The following is a 20,853-nucleotide window of genomic DNA, read 5'->3' as shown; positions in this document are numbered from 1 at the left end:
ATCAAGGTAGCGAGCAATGAGGTACAAAAGATTTACAAACAAAAGATTTACTTGCATTTAAATGCTGTAGGGCTTTAAACATAATCAGCGTTACCGTTGTGCCACTTTAGTGGCAAATTTGCCACATTTTTGGCCGGTGCCAATTTTGTGCCACTAAATTTACAAATTTGTGCCACTTTTCCAAAAGTTTAAATTTTATATTTTTATGTTATTTTTGGAAATACATGAATTATTTTCTTTTTCGTTAATATTGTACAATATTTTTTAGTTTTTTTTTTTTTTTGTATAAGTTAATAAAATGAATGTGCCACTTTTTTTGCCACATTTCAAAAATAATTGTGCCACTTTTTGTGCCACTTTCTGAAAATTTCCAACGGTAACGTTGACCATAACCCCTTATGGTTTCCACTATTACGCATCATGACTATCTTTATTTCTAAATGTAATATATCAAAATGATTTTGTGGACTTGTAAACAATAAAATTAACTGTCACTGGTATAAATCTCTTAGCTATCATACGAGCGGTTTAGAAATGATAGCAACTTGAAATTGATTGCAATACACATCAGCCACACCGTATACATGATCGTGGGCAAAAAATCTCCGTCTGTCAGCCGAACGAAGCACATTGTAGTAAAACAGTAGTGATGAATATGAAGTCTTAGAGATACGAGTACTAAATGGCACAAACTGCAATTTCTTACAAAAATATTTAGAGTCTAGTATTAAATATGGAAGTCTTACAAAAAATTAATTTAATTGAACTAATACTTCAACTGAAATGCAAAGTGTGTATAGCGATAACTTATACAGTGAATCAAACAAGTATCCGTACAATCCCTTAATTATATCCTCCACCATAGGATGGAACGGCGACCGGACATATCCCCTAACGGACATTTCGCCCAAAATGATTTTTGGGCGTTATGACTTTATGTCCTCCCTCATCGCGGTCATATGTCCCAAAAACTAGGCGGTCAAAACGCCCAATATTTTATGGGGAAAATAATGTCGGAATACAAATCAAAAACTGTCCTAAATGAAGTAGTTTTGATCCCCAATTTTGGTTAACTAAATACGTACGGTATTTAATTCAAAATGCCGTAACTAGAAAGACAGTGCAGATCTCGTGGTCTATAAGAAAATTAAGGAGAAAATTGTGCAAAACGCTCCACAAAGCCTCATTTTATCTCATGGGTACAAGAAATTACTAATATTTTCGAAGGTTACAAACGATATGTCAGTATAACTGTGTTAATTTTTTAAATCAAGTTAATAAAAGGAAAGATGCAAGAACTTGAGGACAAACTGAATGTGATGAATTTAACAAAGGATTCGCGTGCGCGAATTCTCGTCGTCCTCAAATACTAGCAACTTTCAGTTTATTATCTTGTTCTAAACATTAAAATTGGAAAGAGATGAGATGATCGACGTGCTGCTGATTGGTACTTGAAAAAAATCGCGCGCGCGATTTATTTCAAGTACCCATCAGCAGCACGTCGATCATCTCATCTGCCTCCAAATCGCGCGCGCGAATCCTTTTTTAAATTCATCACATTCAGTTCATACTCACATTCTTGCAACTTTCGTTTTATTATCTTGTTCTAAACATTAAAATTGGAACAAGATGAGATGATCGATGTGCTGCTGATGGGTACTTGAAATAAATCGCGCGCTCGATTTTTTTCACGTACCCATCAGCAGCACATCGATCATCTCATCTTGTTCCAATTTCAGTTTAAAATACATAATTTTCAATTCAGCATTTGTCTTGTTTGTTCAAAAGAAAAAAATTATCAATTTCCGAATTTTCATGTTTCAATATACAAATTCAAATGTCTTGGAGCTTAAACCGACCTATTTCACGAGCGAAATGGGTCTTCGTAGTTCCACTTTAGCCGCTTTTCCATTTTAATCGTACGCTGAGAAGAAAAATAGTCAAAAATGATGTTCCAGTCAAAAACAATTAAAACAAACGATGAAGCCAAGATATGCTAGTTTTACATCTTCTTCCAGCATACACAATAAAAGCAGGATTCGATATTTGTCAATAAGAGGCATATCTATCTATTAAATATTTAAAAAAAATTTATGGATAGATGAAGTAATCATATATAGCTTTTGAATGATTTAAAAAAAAATATATATTTTGTTATTTTAAGCTATTGTTTATATTCAATTATATTCAAACGGTCACAACACCCACATTTTTTTATGGGGCTTATGACCGCGATGAGGGAGGACATAAAGCCCAAACTAAAATTGGGCGATGCGACCGCCCCAATGGAGGTCATAACGCCCAAAAATCATTTTGGGTGAAATGTCCGTTGGGGGATATGTCCGGTCGCCGGATGGAACTATACTAACTTTGTCATTCCATTTTCAATACATCGAAATATTGATCTCAGACCCCATAAAATACATATATTCTGGAAAGTGGTGAAATTCTGAGTCGATCTGAGCATGTCCGTCCGTCCGTCTGTTGAAATCACGCTAACTTCCGAACGAAACAAGCTATCGACTCGAAACTTGGCACAAGTAGTTGTTATTGATGTAGGTCAGATGGTATTGTAAATGAGCCATATCGGACCACTTTTAGCTATAGCCCCCAAATATAAACCGTTCCCCAGATTTGGTTTGCGGAGCATCTTGCAGGAGCAAATTTCATCCTATCCGGTTGAAATTTGGTAGTATATGCCATCTAACAATCATCCAAAAATTAGTCCATATCGGTCCATAATTAAATATAGCCCCCATATAAACCGATACTTAGATTTTACTTCTTGAGCCTCGAGGAAAAACATATTTCATCCGATCCGGTATAAATTTGGAGCATGATGTGCAAAAATTCGTCAATATCCGTTCAAAATATTTATAATCCCCATATAAACCGATCCCCAAATTTGACTTATTGAAGAACAATCCAAGCTCTTCAATGGTGGAGTACTAACTAAAATTAATTTATGGTGCAATGGCTAGCATGTCCGCCTTGCTTATAAAGGGCCATGGATTCAATCCCAGTTTCGACCAAATACCAAAAAGTTTTTCTGCGAAGGATTATCCCCTCTCAGTGAAGCTGGTGACATTCCTGAGTGAATCAAACCATCTCTAAGGGGTTTCACCCACGGTTGCCACAGTTGGTAGAATTCTATCATAAATGGTATATTGTTTGCTAGATTGGTAGAATTCTTGATGTTTGGGTACATTTTGCAAAATAATCCTCTACAAAAATTTTCTATAGAAATAAAATTTTGACAAAAATTTCTATAGAAATAATATTTTGACTAAGTTTTCTATAGAAATAAAGTTTTGGCAAAATTTTCAATAGAAATAAAATTTTGACAAAATTTTCTACAGAAATACAATTTTGACAAAATTTTCTATAGAAATAAAATTTTGATAAAATTATCTATAGAATTAAAATTTTGACATAATTTTCTATAGAAATAATATTTTGACAACATTTTCTATAGCAATAAAATTTTTTACAAAATTTTCTATAGAAATAAAATTTTGACAAAATTTTCTATAGAAATAAAATTTTGGCCAAATTTTCTACAGAAATAAAATTTATACCTCATATTCTATAGAAATAAAATTTTTACAAATGTTTCTATTGAAATAAAATTTTGACAAATTTTTCTATTAAAATAAAATTTTGACAAAATTTTCTATTGAAATAAAATTTTGGCAAAATTTTCTATTGAAATAAAATTTTGACAACATTTTCTATTGAAATAAAATTTAGACCACATATTCTATAGAAATAAAGTTTCACAAAATTTTATCTAGAAATAAAATTTTGACAACATTTTCTATAGAAATAAAATTTTGACAAAATTTTCTATAGAAATAAAATTTTGACAAAATTTTCTATAGAAATTAAACTTTGACAAAATTTTCTTTAAAAATAAAATTTAGACAAAATTTTCTGTAAAACTAAAATTTTGACAAAATTTTCTATAAAACTAAAATTTTGACAAAGTTCTATAGAAATGAAATTTTGACAAAATTTTCTATAGAAATAAAATTGGACAAAATTTTCTATAAAAATAAAATTTTGGAAAAATTTTCTATAAATATAAAATTTTGAAAAAAAAATTTCGATAGAAATAAAGTTTTCACACAATTTTCTATAGAAATAAAATTTTGACAAAATTGTCTATAAAAATAAAATTTTGACAAATTTTCTATACAAATAAAATTTTTACAATTTTTTTATAGAAATAAAGTTTTGACAAAATTTTCTAAAGAAATAAAATTTTGACAAAATTTTCTATAGAAATAAAATTTTGACAAAATTTTCTATAGAAATAAAATTTTGACAACATTTTCTATAGAAATAAAATTTTGACAAAATTTTGTATAAAAAAAAAATTTTGCATAAATTTTCTATAGAAATAAAATTTTGACAAAATGTTATATAGAAATAAAATATTGACAACATTTTCTATAGAAATAAAATTTAGACCACATATTCTATAGAAATAAAAATTTGACAAAATTTTCTTTAGATATAAAATTTTGACAAAATTTTCTATAGAAATAAAATGTTCACAAAATTTTCTGTAGAAATAAAGGTTTCACAAAATGTTATTTAGAAATAAAATTTTGACAAAATTTTCTATAGATATAAAATTTTGACAATTTTTTTTTTTTTTGAAATAAAATGTTCACAAAAATTTCTATAAAAATGACAAAATGTTCTATAGAAATAAAATTTTGACAAAATTTTCTATAAAACTAAAATATTGTCAAAATTTTCTATAAAAACAAAATTTTGACAAAATATTCTATAACAATAAAATTTTGACAACATTTTCTATAGAAATAAAATTTTCTATAAAAATAAAATTTAGACAAAATTTTATAAGAAATAAAATGTTGACAAAATTTTCTCTAGAAATAAAATTTTATCTTGTTGTTTTGATCTCAGCTTTAAAAACATTGTGTTAACTAAACTACAAGAGTAGCTTAACCAACAGAGGAAAAGAATGTTTGTCAAATTTATTTGGACAAAGGAAGCACGCTCAAAATAAACCCAGCGCTGCACTCAAATCGATGATTTGATGGTGCCAAAGGTAAAGAGAAATGTTTGTATGAATTTATTTCGGCATAAGCCGGCTATCATAAACCTTTTTTTCGCAAGGTACAAGTGTGGTTCACCATGGGTTTAGTGAACTGCCTGAATTTATTCTGATAATTGGTTGATAGTCTTGCTGCAGGTAGAGGATACTGATGAGGAATGTGGTAATTCCGAAACGTGCGTCCATCCAACCATCTTGCAGTCTATAGGGCTTCGCCCAAATAAATTTGACAAACAATATTTTCCTCTGCTGGTTAAGCTACACTTGTAGTTTAGTCAATGTAAAAATATGATTGAAGTACAACCCCACAATAAAAAACAAAACACGAATGAAATAAAATTTTCACAAAATTTTCTTTCTACAAAAAAATACAAAATTATCTATTGAAATAAAATTTTTAACAAATTTTCTATAGAAATAAAATTTTGACAAAATTTTCTAACAAAATAAAATTGTGGCAAAATTTTCTATAAAAATAAAATTTAGACCACATATTCTATAGAAATGACATTTTGACAAAATTTTCTATAGAAATAAAATTTAGACCACATATTCTATAGAAATGACATTTTGACAAAATTTTCTATAGAAATAAAATTTTGGCAAAATTTTCTTTAGATGTAAAATTTTGACAAAATTTTCAATAGAAATAAAATTTTGACAAAATTTTCTATAGAAATAAAATTTTGACAAAATCTTCTATAGAAATAAAATTTTGAAAAAATTTTCCATAGAAATAAAATGTTGACAAAATTTTCTATAGAAATAAAATTTTGACAAAATTTTCAAAAGAAATAAAATTTTGACAAAATTTTCTAAAGAAATAAAATTTTGAAAAAATTTCTATAGAAGTAAATATTTGACAAAATTTCTATAGAAATAAAATTTTGACAAAATTTTGTATAGAAATAAATTGTTGACAAAATTTTCTACAGAAATAAAATTTTGCATAAATTTTCTATAGAAATAAAATTTTGCATAAATGTTCTATAGAAATAAAATTTTGACAAAATGTTATATAGAAATAAAATAATGACAACATTTTCTATAGAAATAAAATTTAGACCACATATTCTATAGAAATAAAAATTTGACAAAATTTTCTATAGAAATAAAATTTTGAAAAAAAAACAAATTTTGAAAAATTTTCTATAGAAATAAAATTTTGACAAAATTTTCTATAAAAACAAATTTTGAAAAATTTTCTATAGAAATAAAATATTGACAAAATTTTCTATAAAAACAAATTTTGAAAAATTTTCTATAGAAATAAAATATTGACAAAATTTTCTATAAAGATAAAATTTAGACAAAATTTTATAAGAAATAAAATTTTGACAAAATTGTCTTTTTACAAAAAAAAAAATGACAAAATTATCTATAGAAATAAAATTTTTAACAAATTTTCTATCGAAAAAAAATTTTGACAAAATTTTCTATAGAAATAAAATTTTAACAAATTTTGTTTATAGAAATAAAATTTTGACAAAATTTTCTATAAAAAAAAATTTCACAAAATTTTCTATCAAAATAAAATTTTGACAAAATTTTCTATAAAAATAAAATTTTTACAAAATTTTCTTTAAAAATAAAATTTTTACAACATTTTCTATAGAAATAAAATTTCGAAAAAAAATTCCTGTAGAAATAAAATTTTGACAAAATGTTCTATAGACATAAAATTTTGACAAAATTTTCTATAGAAATTAAATAGAACATTTTGTAAAAATTTTATTTCTATAGAAAATTTTGTCAAAATTTTATTTCTATAGAAAATTTATACAAAATTTTATTTTTATGGAAAACTTTGTCAAAAATTTTGTATAGAAATAAAATTTTGACAAAATTTTTTATAGAAATAAAATTTTGCATAAATTTTCTATAGAAATAAAATTTTCACAAAATGTTATATAGAAATAAAATGTTGACAACATTTTCTATAGAAATAAAATTTAGATCACATATTCTACAGAAATAAAATTTTGACAAAATTTTCTCTAGAAATAAAATTTTGACAAAATTTTCTATAAAAACAAATTTTGAATAATTTTCTATAGAAATAAAATATTGACAAAATTTTTTATAAAGATAAAATTTAGACAAGATTTTATAAGAAATCAAATTTTAACAAAATTGTCTTTCTACAAAAAAAAAAATACAAATTTATCTACAGAAATAAAATTTTAACAAATTTTGTTTATAAAAATAAAATTTTGACAAAAGTTTCTATAGAAATAAAATTTTGACAAAATTTTCTATAAAAATAGAAATTTCACAAAATTTTCTATCGAAACAAAATTTTGACAAAAGTTTTTCTATAAAAATAAAATTTTTACAAAATTTTCTATAAAAAAATTTTTTTACAACATTTCCTATAGAAATAAAATTTCGAAAAAAATTTCTATTGAAATAAAATTTCGACAAAAAATTTCTGTAGAAATAAAATTTTGACAAAATTTTCTATACAAATAAAATTTTGACAAAATTTTCTATAGAAGTAAAATTTATACAACATTTTCTATAGAAAAATTTTGACAAGATTTTCTATAAAATAAAATTTTGAAAAATTGTGGCGCTAAAATTCGCCCTGCATTTTTAAAGTTGCTAACACTAATCCCTTTGAATTTGTGAAAATCATGTAATCTATCCTATACACTCTTCTATTAATTATCAATAAATAAAAAATACAATTTGCATCTTTGTTAATCGTTCTACGAAATCACAGGTTAAAGTTATTGTACGAAGACTTTCCCGATGTACAAAACCGCTTCCGCTACATGGTAGCTCAATATATTGTAGGGTTGCCGTGAAATTGAATTTTATTTCGCAACTTACAGCTGGAATATCATTACATTTATTTGTGATTTACTTTTTTCTCCATTTCCATTTTTGTACAAATAATATCGTTTTTATAAAAAAATATAAAGCGCTTGTATACAGACTGTTTTCATACAGTGTATGTATATTCTAACACTAGCAACAGGGTATCTGGTATTCCATATACATATAGATTATAATTAGAGTCATAAGTAATTTTGTAAAATATAAATCAAATGAATTTACTAATAAATAATACTAATAAAATTCGTTCACTTTTTTATGTTTTGAAGACGATTAATGTAAGCTGGCTAAATTACTTTGTAACATGTAGTTGACAGTAAGTATATTATATTATTTTGAGGCTATGCACATAAAGACAAATTAATTTATTTATTATTTTATTTATTTTGATATGCCATTCTATCTTTATACGAATCATCTACAAAACATTGACCTATTTCAATAATTTGAAATTTTGACTTTTTTTCTTGCTAATGGGGGGAGGGGAGGGGGTCATAATCTATGGCTTTGTGATAAGACACATTGACATTCTAAAATATGGATTCATAATTTACATAAAGTTATCATTCAAATATTACATTATATTTTATTTGAAATTATTTTTGTTTATAAAATCGCCGGTTATTCTTCTTAGCATTTCATTCAGTGGTTAGTCATGTTCCAGAAACAAGCAATCGTCTGTGTGCTTTTAGCATTTGTTGCTTTGGTTGCATCCCAAGGAGCCATACAATATTTCAATAAGAAACATCATAGTAAGTTAAAACTATATTTTAAATTGTAATTTGATATAAAATTATTTTCATAAAATATGCATCCTCTTTCAGCTTTGGAGAATCACTGTTACGATGATAAACACGATTTAACCGTTAAAGTGGGTCAGACTTTGCTTCCCACAAATGTTGATTATCAATGTGTTAAAGTAACATGTCGTGACGATTACTCTCTGAATATTGACTAGTAAGTATTCACAAAGATATACTTAAAAGCCGCAGGAAATTACAATTTTATTTCTTTAGAAAATTTTGCCGAAATTTTATTTCTTTAGAAAATTATGTCAAAATTTTATTTCTATAGAAAATTTAGACAAAATTTTATTTCTATAGAAAATTTTGTCAAAATTTTATTTTTATGGAAAATTTTGTAAAAAAATGTTATTTCTATAGAAAAATTTGTCAAAATTTTATTTCTATAGAAAACTTTTGCAAAATTTTATTTCTATAAAAAAAATTTCATAATTTTATTTCTATAGAAAATTTTGCCAAAGTTTTATTTCTTTAGAAAATTTTGTCAAAATTTTATTTCTATAGAAAATTTATGCAAAATTTTATTTTTATAGAATCTTTGTCAAAATTTTATTTCTATAGAAAATTTTGTCAAAATTTTATTTCTATAGAAAATTTTGTCAAAATTTTATTTTTATGGAAAACTTTATCAAAATTTTATTTCTTAGAAAATTTTTGCAAAATTTTATTCCTTTAAAAAATTTTGCTAAAAATTTATTTCTATAGAAAAGTTTGTCAAAATTTTATTTCTTTACAAAATTTTGCCAAAATTTTATTTCTATAGAAAATTTTGTCAAAATTTTATTTCTATAGAAAATTTTTGCAAAATTTTATTTCTATAGAAAATTTTTGCAAAATTTTATTTCTATAGAAAATTTTGTCAAAATTTTATTTCCAAGAAATTTTTGCAAAATTTTATTTCCAAGAAATTTTTGCAAAATTTTATTTCTATAGAAAAATTTGTCAAAATTTTATTTCTATAGAAAATTTATGCAAAATTTTATTTTTATGGAAAACTTTGTCAAAATTTTATTTCTATAGAAAATTTTGTCAAAATTTTATTTCTATAGAAAATTTTTGCAAAATTTTATTTCTATAGGAAATTTTGTCCAAATTTTATTTCTATAGAAAAGTTTGTCAAAATTTTATTTCTATAAAAAATTTTATCAAAATTTAATTTTTATGGAAAACTTTGTCAAAATTTTATTTCTATAGAAAATTTTTGCAAAATTTTATTTCTATAGAAAATTTTTGAAAATTTTATTTCTATAGAAAATTTTTGCAAAATTTTATTTCTGTAGAAAAGTTTGTCAAAATTTTATTTCTACAGAAAAGTTAGTCAAATTTTTTTTATGGAAAACTTTGTCAAAATTTTATTTCTATATATATATTTTTATTTCTATAGAAAAGCTTGTCAAAACTTTATTTCTATAGAAAATTTTATCAAAATTTTATTTCTATAGAAAAGTTTGTCAAAATTTTATTTTTATAGAAAATTTTGTCATAATTTTATTTTTTGGAAAATTTTGTCAAAATTGTATTTCTATAGAAGGTTAGGTTGGGTTAGGTTAGGTGGCAGCCCGATGTATCAGGTTCACTTAGACTATTCAGTCCATTGTGATACCACATTGGTGAACTTCTCTCTTATCACTGAGTGCTGCCCGATTCCATGTTAAGCTCAATGACAAAGGACGTCCTTTTTATAGCCGAGTCCGAACGACGTTCCACATTGCAGTGAAACCACTTAGAGAAGCTTTGAAACCCTCAGAAATGTCACCAGCATTACTGAGGTGAGATAATCCACCGCTGAAAAACTTTTTGGTGTTCGGTCGAAGCAGGAATCGAACCCACGGCCTTGTGTACGCAAGGCGGGCATGCTAACCATTGCACCACGGTGGCAAACTTTCTATAGAAAGTTTTTGCAAAATTTTATTTTTATAGAAAATTTTGTCAAAATTTTATTTCTATAGAAAATTTTGTCAAAATTTTATTTCTATAGAAAATTTTTACAAAATTTTATTTCTATATGAAATTTTGTCAAAGTTTTGTTTCTATAGAAAATTTTAACAAAATTATATTTCTACAGAAAATATTGTCAACATTTTATTTCTATAGAAAATTTGTTCAAAATTGTATTGCTATACAAAATTTTTGCAAAATTTTATTGCTATACAAAATTTTTGCAAAATTTTATTTCTATAGAAATAATGATGTGTAATAAGTGTATATTTATTAAATTACTAATATTGTTTCTAATATTTTATTTATTTTTCAGCTGCCCTCGAGGTCAACCAACATGCGGTCAGAAGCCCGACTATTCAAAACCCTTTCCTTATTGTTGCAGCGATTGCAAAGTTAACTAATAGAGATCCTACCAAATAACGTTACAAGTTGATACTACGAATTCGTCAATAAAAATATTTAATACAATGAAGTTTTGGTTTTATTATTAACTAGGAGACTCTAAGGAAGCCACTTGGTGTTTGAATTCAAATTCTTTAATGAACAGCACGTAAGGGTGTTATAATCTTCTACACAGAAAACAAATAACATCTAAATATGTTTCTCTGTGTAGAAAATAAAGACACACTTACGTGCTGTTCAGGCAGAATTGATGTTTTTCTCACACAGAAAAAAAATTTAACTACAAGTTTTGCATTGAGTTTTAAATTGAGTTTTAAAAAATATTCATTTAAAAATTTTGTTGATTCAACAAATTTTTTAATTGAAACAATTGAATCAATCACAAAAATTAATAGTATCAATAAATTTTTTAATTTAATAAATTATATTTTGTTAATTTATACTATCATTTCTGTGATTGATTGATGCAATTAAAAAATTAATTGCATCAATTAATTTCGTGATTGAATCAGAGAAACATTTTTTCGTGTGCAACTGGAAATTCATTGCAAAAAACGGCATCCCTAATTTGTGCACTATTAGAAAATCATGGAGGCAAATAATTAACAAAAAATTTTGCCAATTTCTTAGAATGATAAGAAAAAATAGAAAAAACAAATGACTTCAAGTCGACTTTGCATTGGACATTATCTCCGTCCATTTAATAAAATAAAAAAATATTATGATATAAGGTTTAGTAGTGCAAAATGTTTGGCAAGCAATACATCGTCATTTGTCTCCTATCATTATTGATAGTGGTCACATCACAAGGATTCAGAAGTTATGGAAATAGAAAACATCCCAGTAAGTGTTACCAAGTGCTTTTTTGTGGTTTAATTTTCTTTTTCAAAAAGTCTCAAACTTCAAAATTTTATTTCTATAGAAAATTTTGTCACAATTTTATTTCTGTAGAATTTCTGTAGAATAGATTTTGTAAAAATAGTATTTCTGTAGAAAATTATGTAAAAATTTTATTTCTATTAAAAATTTAGCCAAAATCGCAAAATGTTACTCCTATAAAACATTTTGCCATTTTGGCTAAATTTTTAATAGAAATAAAATTTTGACAAAATTTTCTATAGAAATAAAATTTTGACAATATTTTCTATAGAAATAAAATTTTGACAAAATTTTCTATAAAAATAAAATTTTAAAATTTTCTATAGAAATAAAATTTTGGCAAAATTTTCTATAGAAATAAAATTTTGACAAACTTTTCTAACCAAATAAAATTTTTACAAAATTTTCTATAGAAATAAAATTTTTACAAAATTTTCTACAGAAATAAAATTTTTAAAAAATTTTCTATAGAAATAATATTTTGACAAAATTTTCTATAGAAATAAAATTTTTACAAAATTTTCTACAGAAATAAAATTTTTACAAAATTTTCTATAGAAATAAAATTTTGACAAAATTTTCTATCGAAGTAAAATTTTGGAAAATTTTTAACTTTTAAATGACAAAAATTTATATAGAAATAATATTTTGACAAAATTTTCTATAGAAATAAAATTTTTACAAAATTTTCTAAAAAATAAAATTTTGATAAAATTTTCTATAGAAATAAAGTTTTGACAAAATTTTCTATAGAAATAAAATTTTTACAAAATTTTATATATAAAAAATTTTGAATAGAAATAAAAAATTGACAAAATTTTCTATCGAAGTACAATTCTGGAAAATGTTTAACTTTTAAATGACAAAAATGTATATAGAAATAATATTTTGACAAAATTTCTAAAGAAATAAAATTTTGACAAAACTTTCTACAGAAATAAAATTTTGACAAAATTTTCTATAGAAATAAAATTTTTACAAAATTTTCTACAGAAATACAATTTTGACAAAATTTTCTAAATTTTGATAAAATTATCTATAGAAATAAAATTTTGACAAAATTTTCTATAGAAATACTATTTTTACAAAATTTTCTACAGAAATACCATTTTGACAAAATTTTCTAAATTTTGATAAAATTTTCTATAAAAATAAAATGTTTACAAAATTTTCTACAGAAATACAATTTTGACTATATTTTCTATAGAAATACAATTTTGATAAAATTATCTATAGAAATAAAATTTTTTTATAGAAATTAAATTTTGACAAAATTTCCTATAGAAATAAAATTTTGACAAAATTTTCTATAGAAATAAAATTTTGACAAAATTTTTTATAGAAATAAAATTTTGACAAAATTTTCTACAGAAATAAAATTTTGACAAAATTTTCTATAAAAATAAATTTTTTACAAAATTTTCTACAGAAATACAATTTTAACAATATTTTCTATAGAAATAAAATTTTGATAAAATTATCTATAGAAATAAAATGTTGACAAAATTTTCTATAGAAATAAAATGTTTACAAAATTTTATATATAAACATTTTGAATAGATATAAAAATTTGACAAAATTTTTTATCGAAGTAAAATTTTGGAAAATTTTTAACTTTTAAATGACAAAAATGTATATAGGAATAAAATTTTGACAAAATTTTTTATAGAAATAAAATTTTGACAAAATTTTCTATAGAAATAAAATTTTGATAACATTTTCAATAGAAATAAAATTTTGACAAAATTTTTTATAGAAATTAAATTTTGACAAAATTTTCTATAGAAATAAAATTTAGACAACATTTTCTATAGAAATAAAATTTAGACAAAATTTTCTATAGAATTACAATTTTGACAAAATTTTCTACAGACATAAAATTTTGACAAAATTTACTATAAAAATAAAATTTTTACCAAATTTTCTACAGAAATATAATTTTGACAAAATTTTCTATAGAAATAAAATTTTGATAAAATTATCTATAGAAATAAAATTTTGACAAAATTTTCTATAGAAATAAAATGTTTACAAAATTTTATATATAAAAATTTTGAATAGAAATAAAAATTTGACAAAATTTTTTATCGAAGTAAAATTTTAGAAGATTTTTAACTTTTAAATGACAAAAATCTATATAGGACTAAAATTTTGACAAAATTTTCTACAGAAATAAAATTTTTACAAAATTTTCTACAGAAATATAATTTTAACAAAATTTTCTAAATTTTGATAAAATTATCTATAGAAATAAAATTTTGACAAAATTTTCTATAGAAATGAAATTTTTACAAAATTTTATATATAAAATTTTTGTATAGAAATAAAAACTTGACAAAATTTTCTATCGAAGTAAAATTTTGGAAAAATTTTAACTTTTAAATAATATTAATTTAATTTGGAAAAATGTCGCCTGGTAGAAATTTTGGTCAAATTTTGGAAAAATCTTGGTCCAAAGTCCAATCCGAAAGTCCAATTTGAGTATCGGGTTACACGCGATCTATACACTATAGTGTTGTTTTCTAATATAATAGAAAAAAATACGTTCCAAAATCGTAAACGGATGGTAACAAAATGAAACGGAAACGTTCTCTAAAAATCAAAACGGAATGTTCACGGTTTTGTCCATGGGCGATTTCATGAACGGCTTTCGTTTTTTGTTTTTATTTTTTTTGCCATGAAAAATGCATAAGATCACTGATTCCTCCGAAAAAATATATAATATGCAAAATGGTAAAAAAAAACATCTGCATACCTCATTTTTTCAAAAAAAAAAGTATTTATGTTTTTTTTTTTTGAAAAAATAGTGGTTGTTTTTGTTCACAAATAAACAATTTGATCTTAGTAGATAATAAAGATATTTTCACACTACACAGTTTTTTACCCACATTACTTTCAACTCTGGTAAATATTATTTATATTGTAGTTATTTTTTGTTTGTTTGTAATTTGGTCAAAATTTTAGTTTTAATTTTGCCTGCAGATTACAAATTTCCCGGAAAAACGTATTTTAAAAATTAGCGTTTTGGTGTATTAAATGCAACAAGCTTGATTTAATAGAATTAGGTCAAAAATTTAAGACATACGAATTCTTTTCTGGTTGTATCTTAAAAGATACAGTGCGCATTTAAGGGTTAAAATATTCGTTATACGTTCATAAGGCAACTCCGTCGGTGGTGCAATGTGCTAAGTAGAGGTGTGCACGTGAGTAATATTTTACTCACGCTCACGCACACTCACGACGGTAAAATCTTACTCACGCACACTCACGCACGATATTGTTTGCTAGAACTCACGCTCACGCACACTCACGAAAAGAAAATTTGTACTCACGCACACTCACTCACGAAAATGTCGTGACTCACGAAAAATATCGTGACTCACGAAAAATGTCGTGACTCACGAACAATTGTTTGAGTAATTTACCTTAGCGACGCGTCTGAAAACATGAGCATTATTAAAATCGAGAGCGTTATTACACTCTTAACATCCCAGGTGTCACTAAAATTGTAAATGAATTTAACTCTTAAGCGTTTTATGTTGGTGAGCAGGATTATTTTCGTGAGTGTAAATCTTTACTCACGCACACTCACGAAGATAATATTTTCGTGACTCACGCTCACGCACGACATTTTGGTTTGTTAATCACGCTCACGCACACTCACGCCGTTGCCATGAGCGTGACTCACGACTCACGCGTGAGTCACGAAAATTTTCGTGAGTCACGACAATTTCGTGTCACGTGCACACCTCTAGTGCTAAGGCGACTTAACGCGTATAGAGCAGATAACACTAGTTTACACTGAAAATGTACATTTGACGAGAGGAGACTTTTCTTATGTATTTTGATCTGCTGAATTCGAAAAAAATGTAAAAAAAATATGGAACAGTTTTTGAGATATCCGGTTATTTTTAGTTTTTCGCTCTTTTTTTCACTAAACAAATTATATCACGAGTTAGAAATGTTCGATTATATCGGTGTTGGTACTTAATGGAAAGGTATTGAGATGACGAATAATCGTGTATAATTGGATCTGTGATAAGTTAAGTGGTTCGTAGACTATTTTTTTGTTTTTTTATTTTTTATTTTAGCTCTGGATAATCACTGCTACGATGAGGACCATAAATTGACATTCAAAGTGAATGAGACAATCTATCCCACGAATATTGAATATTTATGTGTGAAAATGTATTGCCGAGAAGATTATATAGTTGATGCATCTTAGTAAGTACACTGAAAAGAAAAATTTTATTTTACTTTATTTCTACTCAAATATACGGCTTCTGTACGATAAAATAAAAAAATAGGAAGACATCTAGCCTAAAATTTCCGTTGTAGGCAATTAGTAAAATATTTATGTTAAAATTTTCTTTTTTCTTTCATGGTGGGTTCATTTTTTATGTAACTCAATGAAAATATCCCAGTTAATTTAAATATTAATAACAACAACCTATACCAAATTTCAATTTGATAGCTGGGTTCGTTCGGAAGTTAGCGTGATTTCAACAGACGGACGGACAGCCGGACAGAAGGGCGTACAATAAAATATACATTTCTTTACTTCAAAAAAAAATATTGGCCTTGCTCCAAAAAACACAACATTAATGAAGGAGCTCCAATATCAAAGTATAAGGCAAAAATTTTAAAGCAAATATTATGAACTTTATTTTATTTATTTTTTTTATTTTAAAGAAATTCATCCTTAACATACATGTCCTAAAATTTAGGTTTATATTATGTCAATATTTTTATTCTGTGTTAATCTTTGGAATTAACTCACAAATATCTATTAATTTTCGATTTTCCCTTCATTTCAGTTGCACTCGAGGTACTCCCACATGTGGTAAACCCGACTACTCCAAACCATACCCTGAATGTTGTAGCGCATGTTAAATTTTATTATAATGACAGAGGAAATCAAATAAATATATTTCAAATATATATAGTAGGGAGCCTAAAACTTTTTTACTTGATTTAAAGAAATAATCTTTAAAAGTTACTGAGATATTGGGAAACACATTGATTAGTGGATTTATGTATATTGAAAAAAATATTGTCTTAATAGGAAAAATTATTAGATCACGCAATTTACACAATATTAAGGAAAAACTTCTTTAAAATAAGGAAAATGTAATTAAAAGAAATTGCTTTAAAAATTTCCTTCTTGGAATTTAGGACAAGAATCTTTAAAATTCGCGTCCCTCTGTTAAAGCCGCATATCTTTGAAGTATGGCAAATTTTCCTTAAAATAAAGAAAAATATTTTTGATTTAAAGAAATAATCTTTAAAAGTTACTGAGATATTTGGAAACACATTGATTAGTGGATTTATGTATACTGAAAAAAATATTGTCCTAATAGGAAAGATTATTCGGTCTCGCAATTTACACAATATTAAGGAAAAATTTATTTAATGTTAAGAAAATGTAATTTAAAGAAATTGCTTTAAAAATTTCCTTCTTTGAATTTAGGTCCCTCTGTTAAAGGCGCAAGTCCTTGAAGTATGGCTAACTTTCCTTAAAATAAAGAAAAACATTTTTGACTTACAAAAATAATCTTTAAAAGTAACTGAGATATTGAATCTTTGGATTAAAAATAGAAAAAATCTTCAAATATAGACTAAGACTTATGCTAAGGATTTATATCTTTGGTTTAAAGTTTTTGTTTTTTAATTATACAATTATTTTTCGAGCTTTATGGACAGATATAGATTATGGAACATGGTTAATAGAGCCATTGAAAAGAAAACGCCAGATACAAATCTATACACGCCTGGACTGTACATGTTTCGGTTCGGGCGAATGAACCTTTCCACTGCCTTTAGTATAGATCTGGCTGGGAGAGATAACTCAATTTTGGGCCCTTTATGCTAACTCCTTATGGAGAAAACATTTGGTTTTTTTTTATTTAAGAAAATAGTTTTTACTATGAAGTATCTGTTTAAAATTTGGATTTTTAAACTGACATTTACATGAACTGAATTGTTAATTAATGTATCGGAAAAAGAATATGAAAATTATGTAGATCAGATCTGAATAATAATTTTAATTTTATAGAGCCTAGAATTAAAGAAAAATTACTTTATTTTAAAGGAGCCGCATCTTTTCGAGTGCACCATAGCAGGAGTTGTACACTAACTTTGTCATTGGTCTCAGACCCCATATTCTGGGTCGTGGTCGTGAAAATTGGCACGATATAATTATATATAGCCCCCATACAAACCGATCTGCCTATTTCCCCTCCACAGTCTCCTGGAGAAGAAACTCCCATCCGATCTGGTTGGAATTTGGTACGTGATGTTCGCATATGCTCTCTAACTACCAAGAAAAAATTGATTCATATCGGCCCACAGTTATATATAGCTCCCATTTAATCCCCATATTTGACTTCCGGACTGTGGAGTCGGACTCGGAGTCTGAAGATTTTGCTGGAGTCGGAGACGTAAAAATTTTGCTCGACTCCAACTAAACTAAAATTCACATTTTTGTAACTAAACAAGTATTTACGCAAAATAGATTCCATTGTGTTATTCATTTGAACAATGTACGGTAACATATGACTGTAAATGAAATGCAACTTCCAATTTAGACCACCACAATCAAAAATTATTTGAGATATTTCGAACCATCGATTTTATTATACCCTGCGCCACACTGCGGAACAGGGTATTATAACAATGGATACTGTAGTCTAGTGTGCCAAATTTGATTGAAATCGGTTCATATTTAGATATAGCTCCCATATATACACTGTTAGAAAAATATGTTTTTCATATGTTTCGATATAAACAAAATGTGTTTCGGGCACAATTTCTAAACACAATATATTTAAGTGCAAACATGTAATATTCTCAAACTAACACTAAATGTTTGGAACACATATGTTAATATGTTAGAATATATTATGTTTGGGGCATGCATGTTTCATAAAAATTATATGTGTGAATGTAAACATATATAAATTTACAAATTTCGAGTAAACATATATATGTTGTGATATTTTATTCAGAGAGAGAGAGTATAGAGAAAGAAATAGAGATAAAAACCGGGAGGGTCGACGAAAGATATCAAATTAACACAGCGAGAGAATCAAAAGAGAGCAATTTCTGTGAAACCGCTTATATGTTGTTTCGGAAACTGCTTTATGATAAGGCTTAAGTCTAAATGTTATTTAATTTAAGCCTAATTATTATTTAATTTGTGTATATTCTAAAATTATTTATGTATGTTTATACTCGACCCCACGTTCATCCTTTGTTAGAGTTTTTGAATTCCTTCCAAAATTTCAAACTTTTATACCAAAACCAGTTTTTTATTACAAAATTGTTATTTTTGCAATAAAAAAATAATATCTTAGCCAAAAGCTCAGTCCATTTCGTTTATATCAAGCACTGTTTCTGACTGTAAATCTTTAATAACCCACATTTCGAAGTTTCATTATAAAAATTTAATATAGTATAAATATAAATGTGTAAATTAAAAAAAAAAATGGTGTTTGGTCGGAGCAGGGATTGAACCCACGACCCTTTGCATGTACGGCAGACATGCTAACCACTGCTCCACGTTGCCAACACATGTATGTTTCTGTTAAATAATGTTATGTTTGCATGGGCTCGTGGGCGCTGCAATCTATGCTATATAAATGTAACTTATAACGATAATTGTCTACTGGTGACTATAACAGCTACGTAGCTCAGTGGTAGTGTGTTGGCTTACAAACTGTATGGTCCTCGGTTCGATTCTCCGTCCAGGCGAAAGGTAAAATTTAAAAAAATTATAAAATTGAATAATTTCTTCAACATTATTTGTATTACAGAAAAAGGTGCCAAGAACTAAAAAATTTCGTGGAAGTGAAAATTATGTTAGGGAATGAGCACAATCTTCTTTGGGGAAATTTCTGCCAAGCATATAATATTTTTGGGCTCAAAATGCTTCCAAACATATTATATGTTCACATAAAACAAACATATTAATGTTTCGGCAGTATCCAATAATATATGTGCTTCCTGCAAAATATGTTTGGAACATATGTTAGAGAGGCGATTTTTTTTGAGGGTGTATCTTTTGCCCGATTTGGACTTATGTATATGGTCCCTGAAGCCATAGTTTTTGCCCAATTTGGTTGGAATTTTGCACTAGGAGTACAATTAGTAGTTAAGTCAAGTGTGCTAAATTTGATTGAAATCGGTTCAGATTTAGATATAGCTCCCATATATATCAGTCGCCCGATTTTCACTCATATGACCACAGTGTCAAATCTTTAACTCCGATTTACTTGAAATTTTGCACAGGAAGTAGAATTAACATTCTGACTGTCCATACCAAATTTGGTTGATATCGGTTCAGTTTTAGATATAGCTCCAATATATATGTTGTTTTGATTTCGACAAAAAATGGTCAAGATACCAACATTTTCCTTGTAAAATCGCCACTGCTTAGTCGAAAAATTGTAAAGATGATTCCAATTTTCCTATACTTCTAATACATATCTATCGATCGATAAATCATAAATACACTTTTTCGAAATTGCATCAAAATTGGTTCAGATTTAAATGTTTCCCATATTTTTATACCCTGCGCCACACTGTGGAACAGGGTATTATTTTTTACTAACATTGTGTTCCACCCCAGGACATTTACATTTTAAGTCAACAGATTTTCTAAGAAGGCTTAAATATATTGTCCACTAAGAAGCCTTAAATATATTGTCGGTTCAGATTTAAATGTATATATATGGGAACATAAACCTTTATATATAGCACCCAACAAATTTGAAGGATTTCCGATTGTATCGAAAATGTAGATCCACAAAGTGGTGCAGGGTATAATATAGCCCCGGCCGGGAGCCACCGTGGTGCAATGGTTAGCATGCCCGCCTTGCATACACAAGGTCATGGGTT

The 20,853-nt window shown here is 26.0% G+C and overlaps 2 protein-coding genes across 2 annotated transcripts; both read left to right on the top strand.

Moving 5' to 3' along the window:
• Nucleotides 1-8,564: 8,564 nt before the first annotated feature.
• On the top strand, nucleotides 8,565-11,146 carry LOC142229787 (uncharacterized). The gene is made up of 3 exons (XM_075300365.1): nucleotides 8,565-8,682; nucleotides 8,755-8,887; nucleotides 10,988-11,146. The coding sequence occupies exons 1-3, from the start codon at nucleotides 8,586-8,588 to the stop codon at nucleotides 11,073-11,075; spliced, it is 318 nt and encodes a 105-aa protein (XP_075156480.1). The 5' UTR covers nucleotides 8,565-8,585; the 3' UTR covers nucleotides 11,076-11,146.
• Nucleotides 11,147-11,772: 626 nt separating this feature from the next.
• Nucleotides 11,773-16,896, top strand: LOC142229313 (uncharacterized). The gene is made up of 3 exons (XM_075299863.1): nucleotides 11,773-11,919; nucleotides 16,047-16,179; nucleotides 16,773-16,896. The coding sequence occupies exons 1-3, from the start codon at nucleotides 11,823-11,825 to the stop codon at nucleotides 16,846-16,848; spliced, it is 306 nt and encodes a 101-aa protein (XP_075155978.1). The 5' UTR covers nucleotides 11,773-11,822; the 3' UTR covers nucleotides 16,849-16,896.
• The last annotated feature ends 3,957 nt before the right edge of the window (nucleotides 16,897-20,853 follow it).

This window comes from Haematobia irritans, chromosome 3 (assembly GCF_050003625.1).
Source record: "Haematobia irritans isolate KBUSLIRL chromosome 3, ASM5000362v1, whole genome shotgun sequence".
In the NCBI taxonomy this organism is placed as follows: Eukaryota; Metazoa; Arthropoda; class Insecta; order Diptera; family Muscidae; genus Haematobia; species Haematobia irritans.
This window is presented reverse-complemented; position numbering and strand designations above follow the sequence as displayed.

Coding starts and splice junctions, on each gene's coding strand:
- LOC142229313 (XM_075299863.1), top strand. CDS start 11,823: ATGTTTGGCAAGCAATACATCGTCATTTGTCTCCTATCATTATTGATA. Junction 11,920..16,046: donor TGGAAATAGAAAACATCCCA/GTAAGTGTTACC, acceptor TTTTTATTTTAG/CTCTGGATAATCACTGCTAC. Junction 16,180..16,772: donor TATATAGTTGATGCATCTTA/GTAAGTACACTG, acceptor CCTTCATTTCAG/TTGCACTCGAGGTACTCCCA.
- LOC142229787 (XM_075300365.1), top strand. CDS start 8,586: ATGTTCCAGAAACAAGCAATCGTCTGTGTGCTTTTAGCATTTGTTGCT. Junction 8,683..8,754: donor TTTCAATAAGAAACATCATA/GTAAGTTAAAAC, acceptor ATCCTCTTTCAG/CTTTGGAGAATCACTGTTAC. Junction 8,888..10,987: donor TACTCTCTGAATATTGACTA/GTAAGTATTCAC, acceptor TTTATTTTTCAG/CTGCCCTCGAGGTCAACCAA.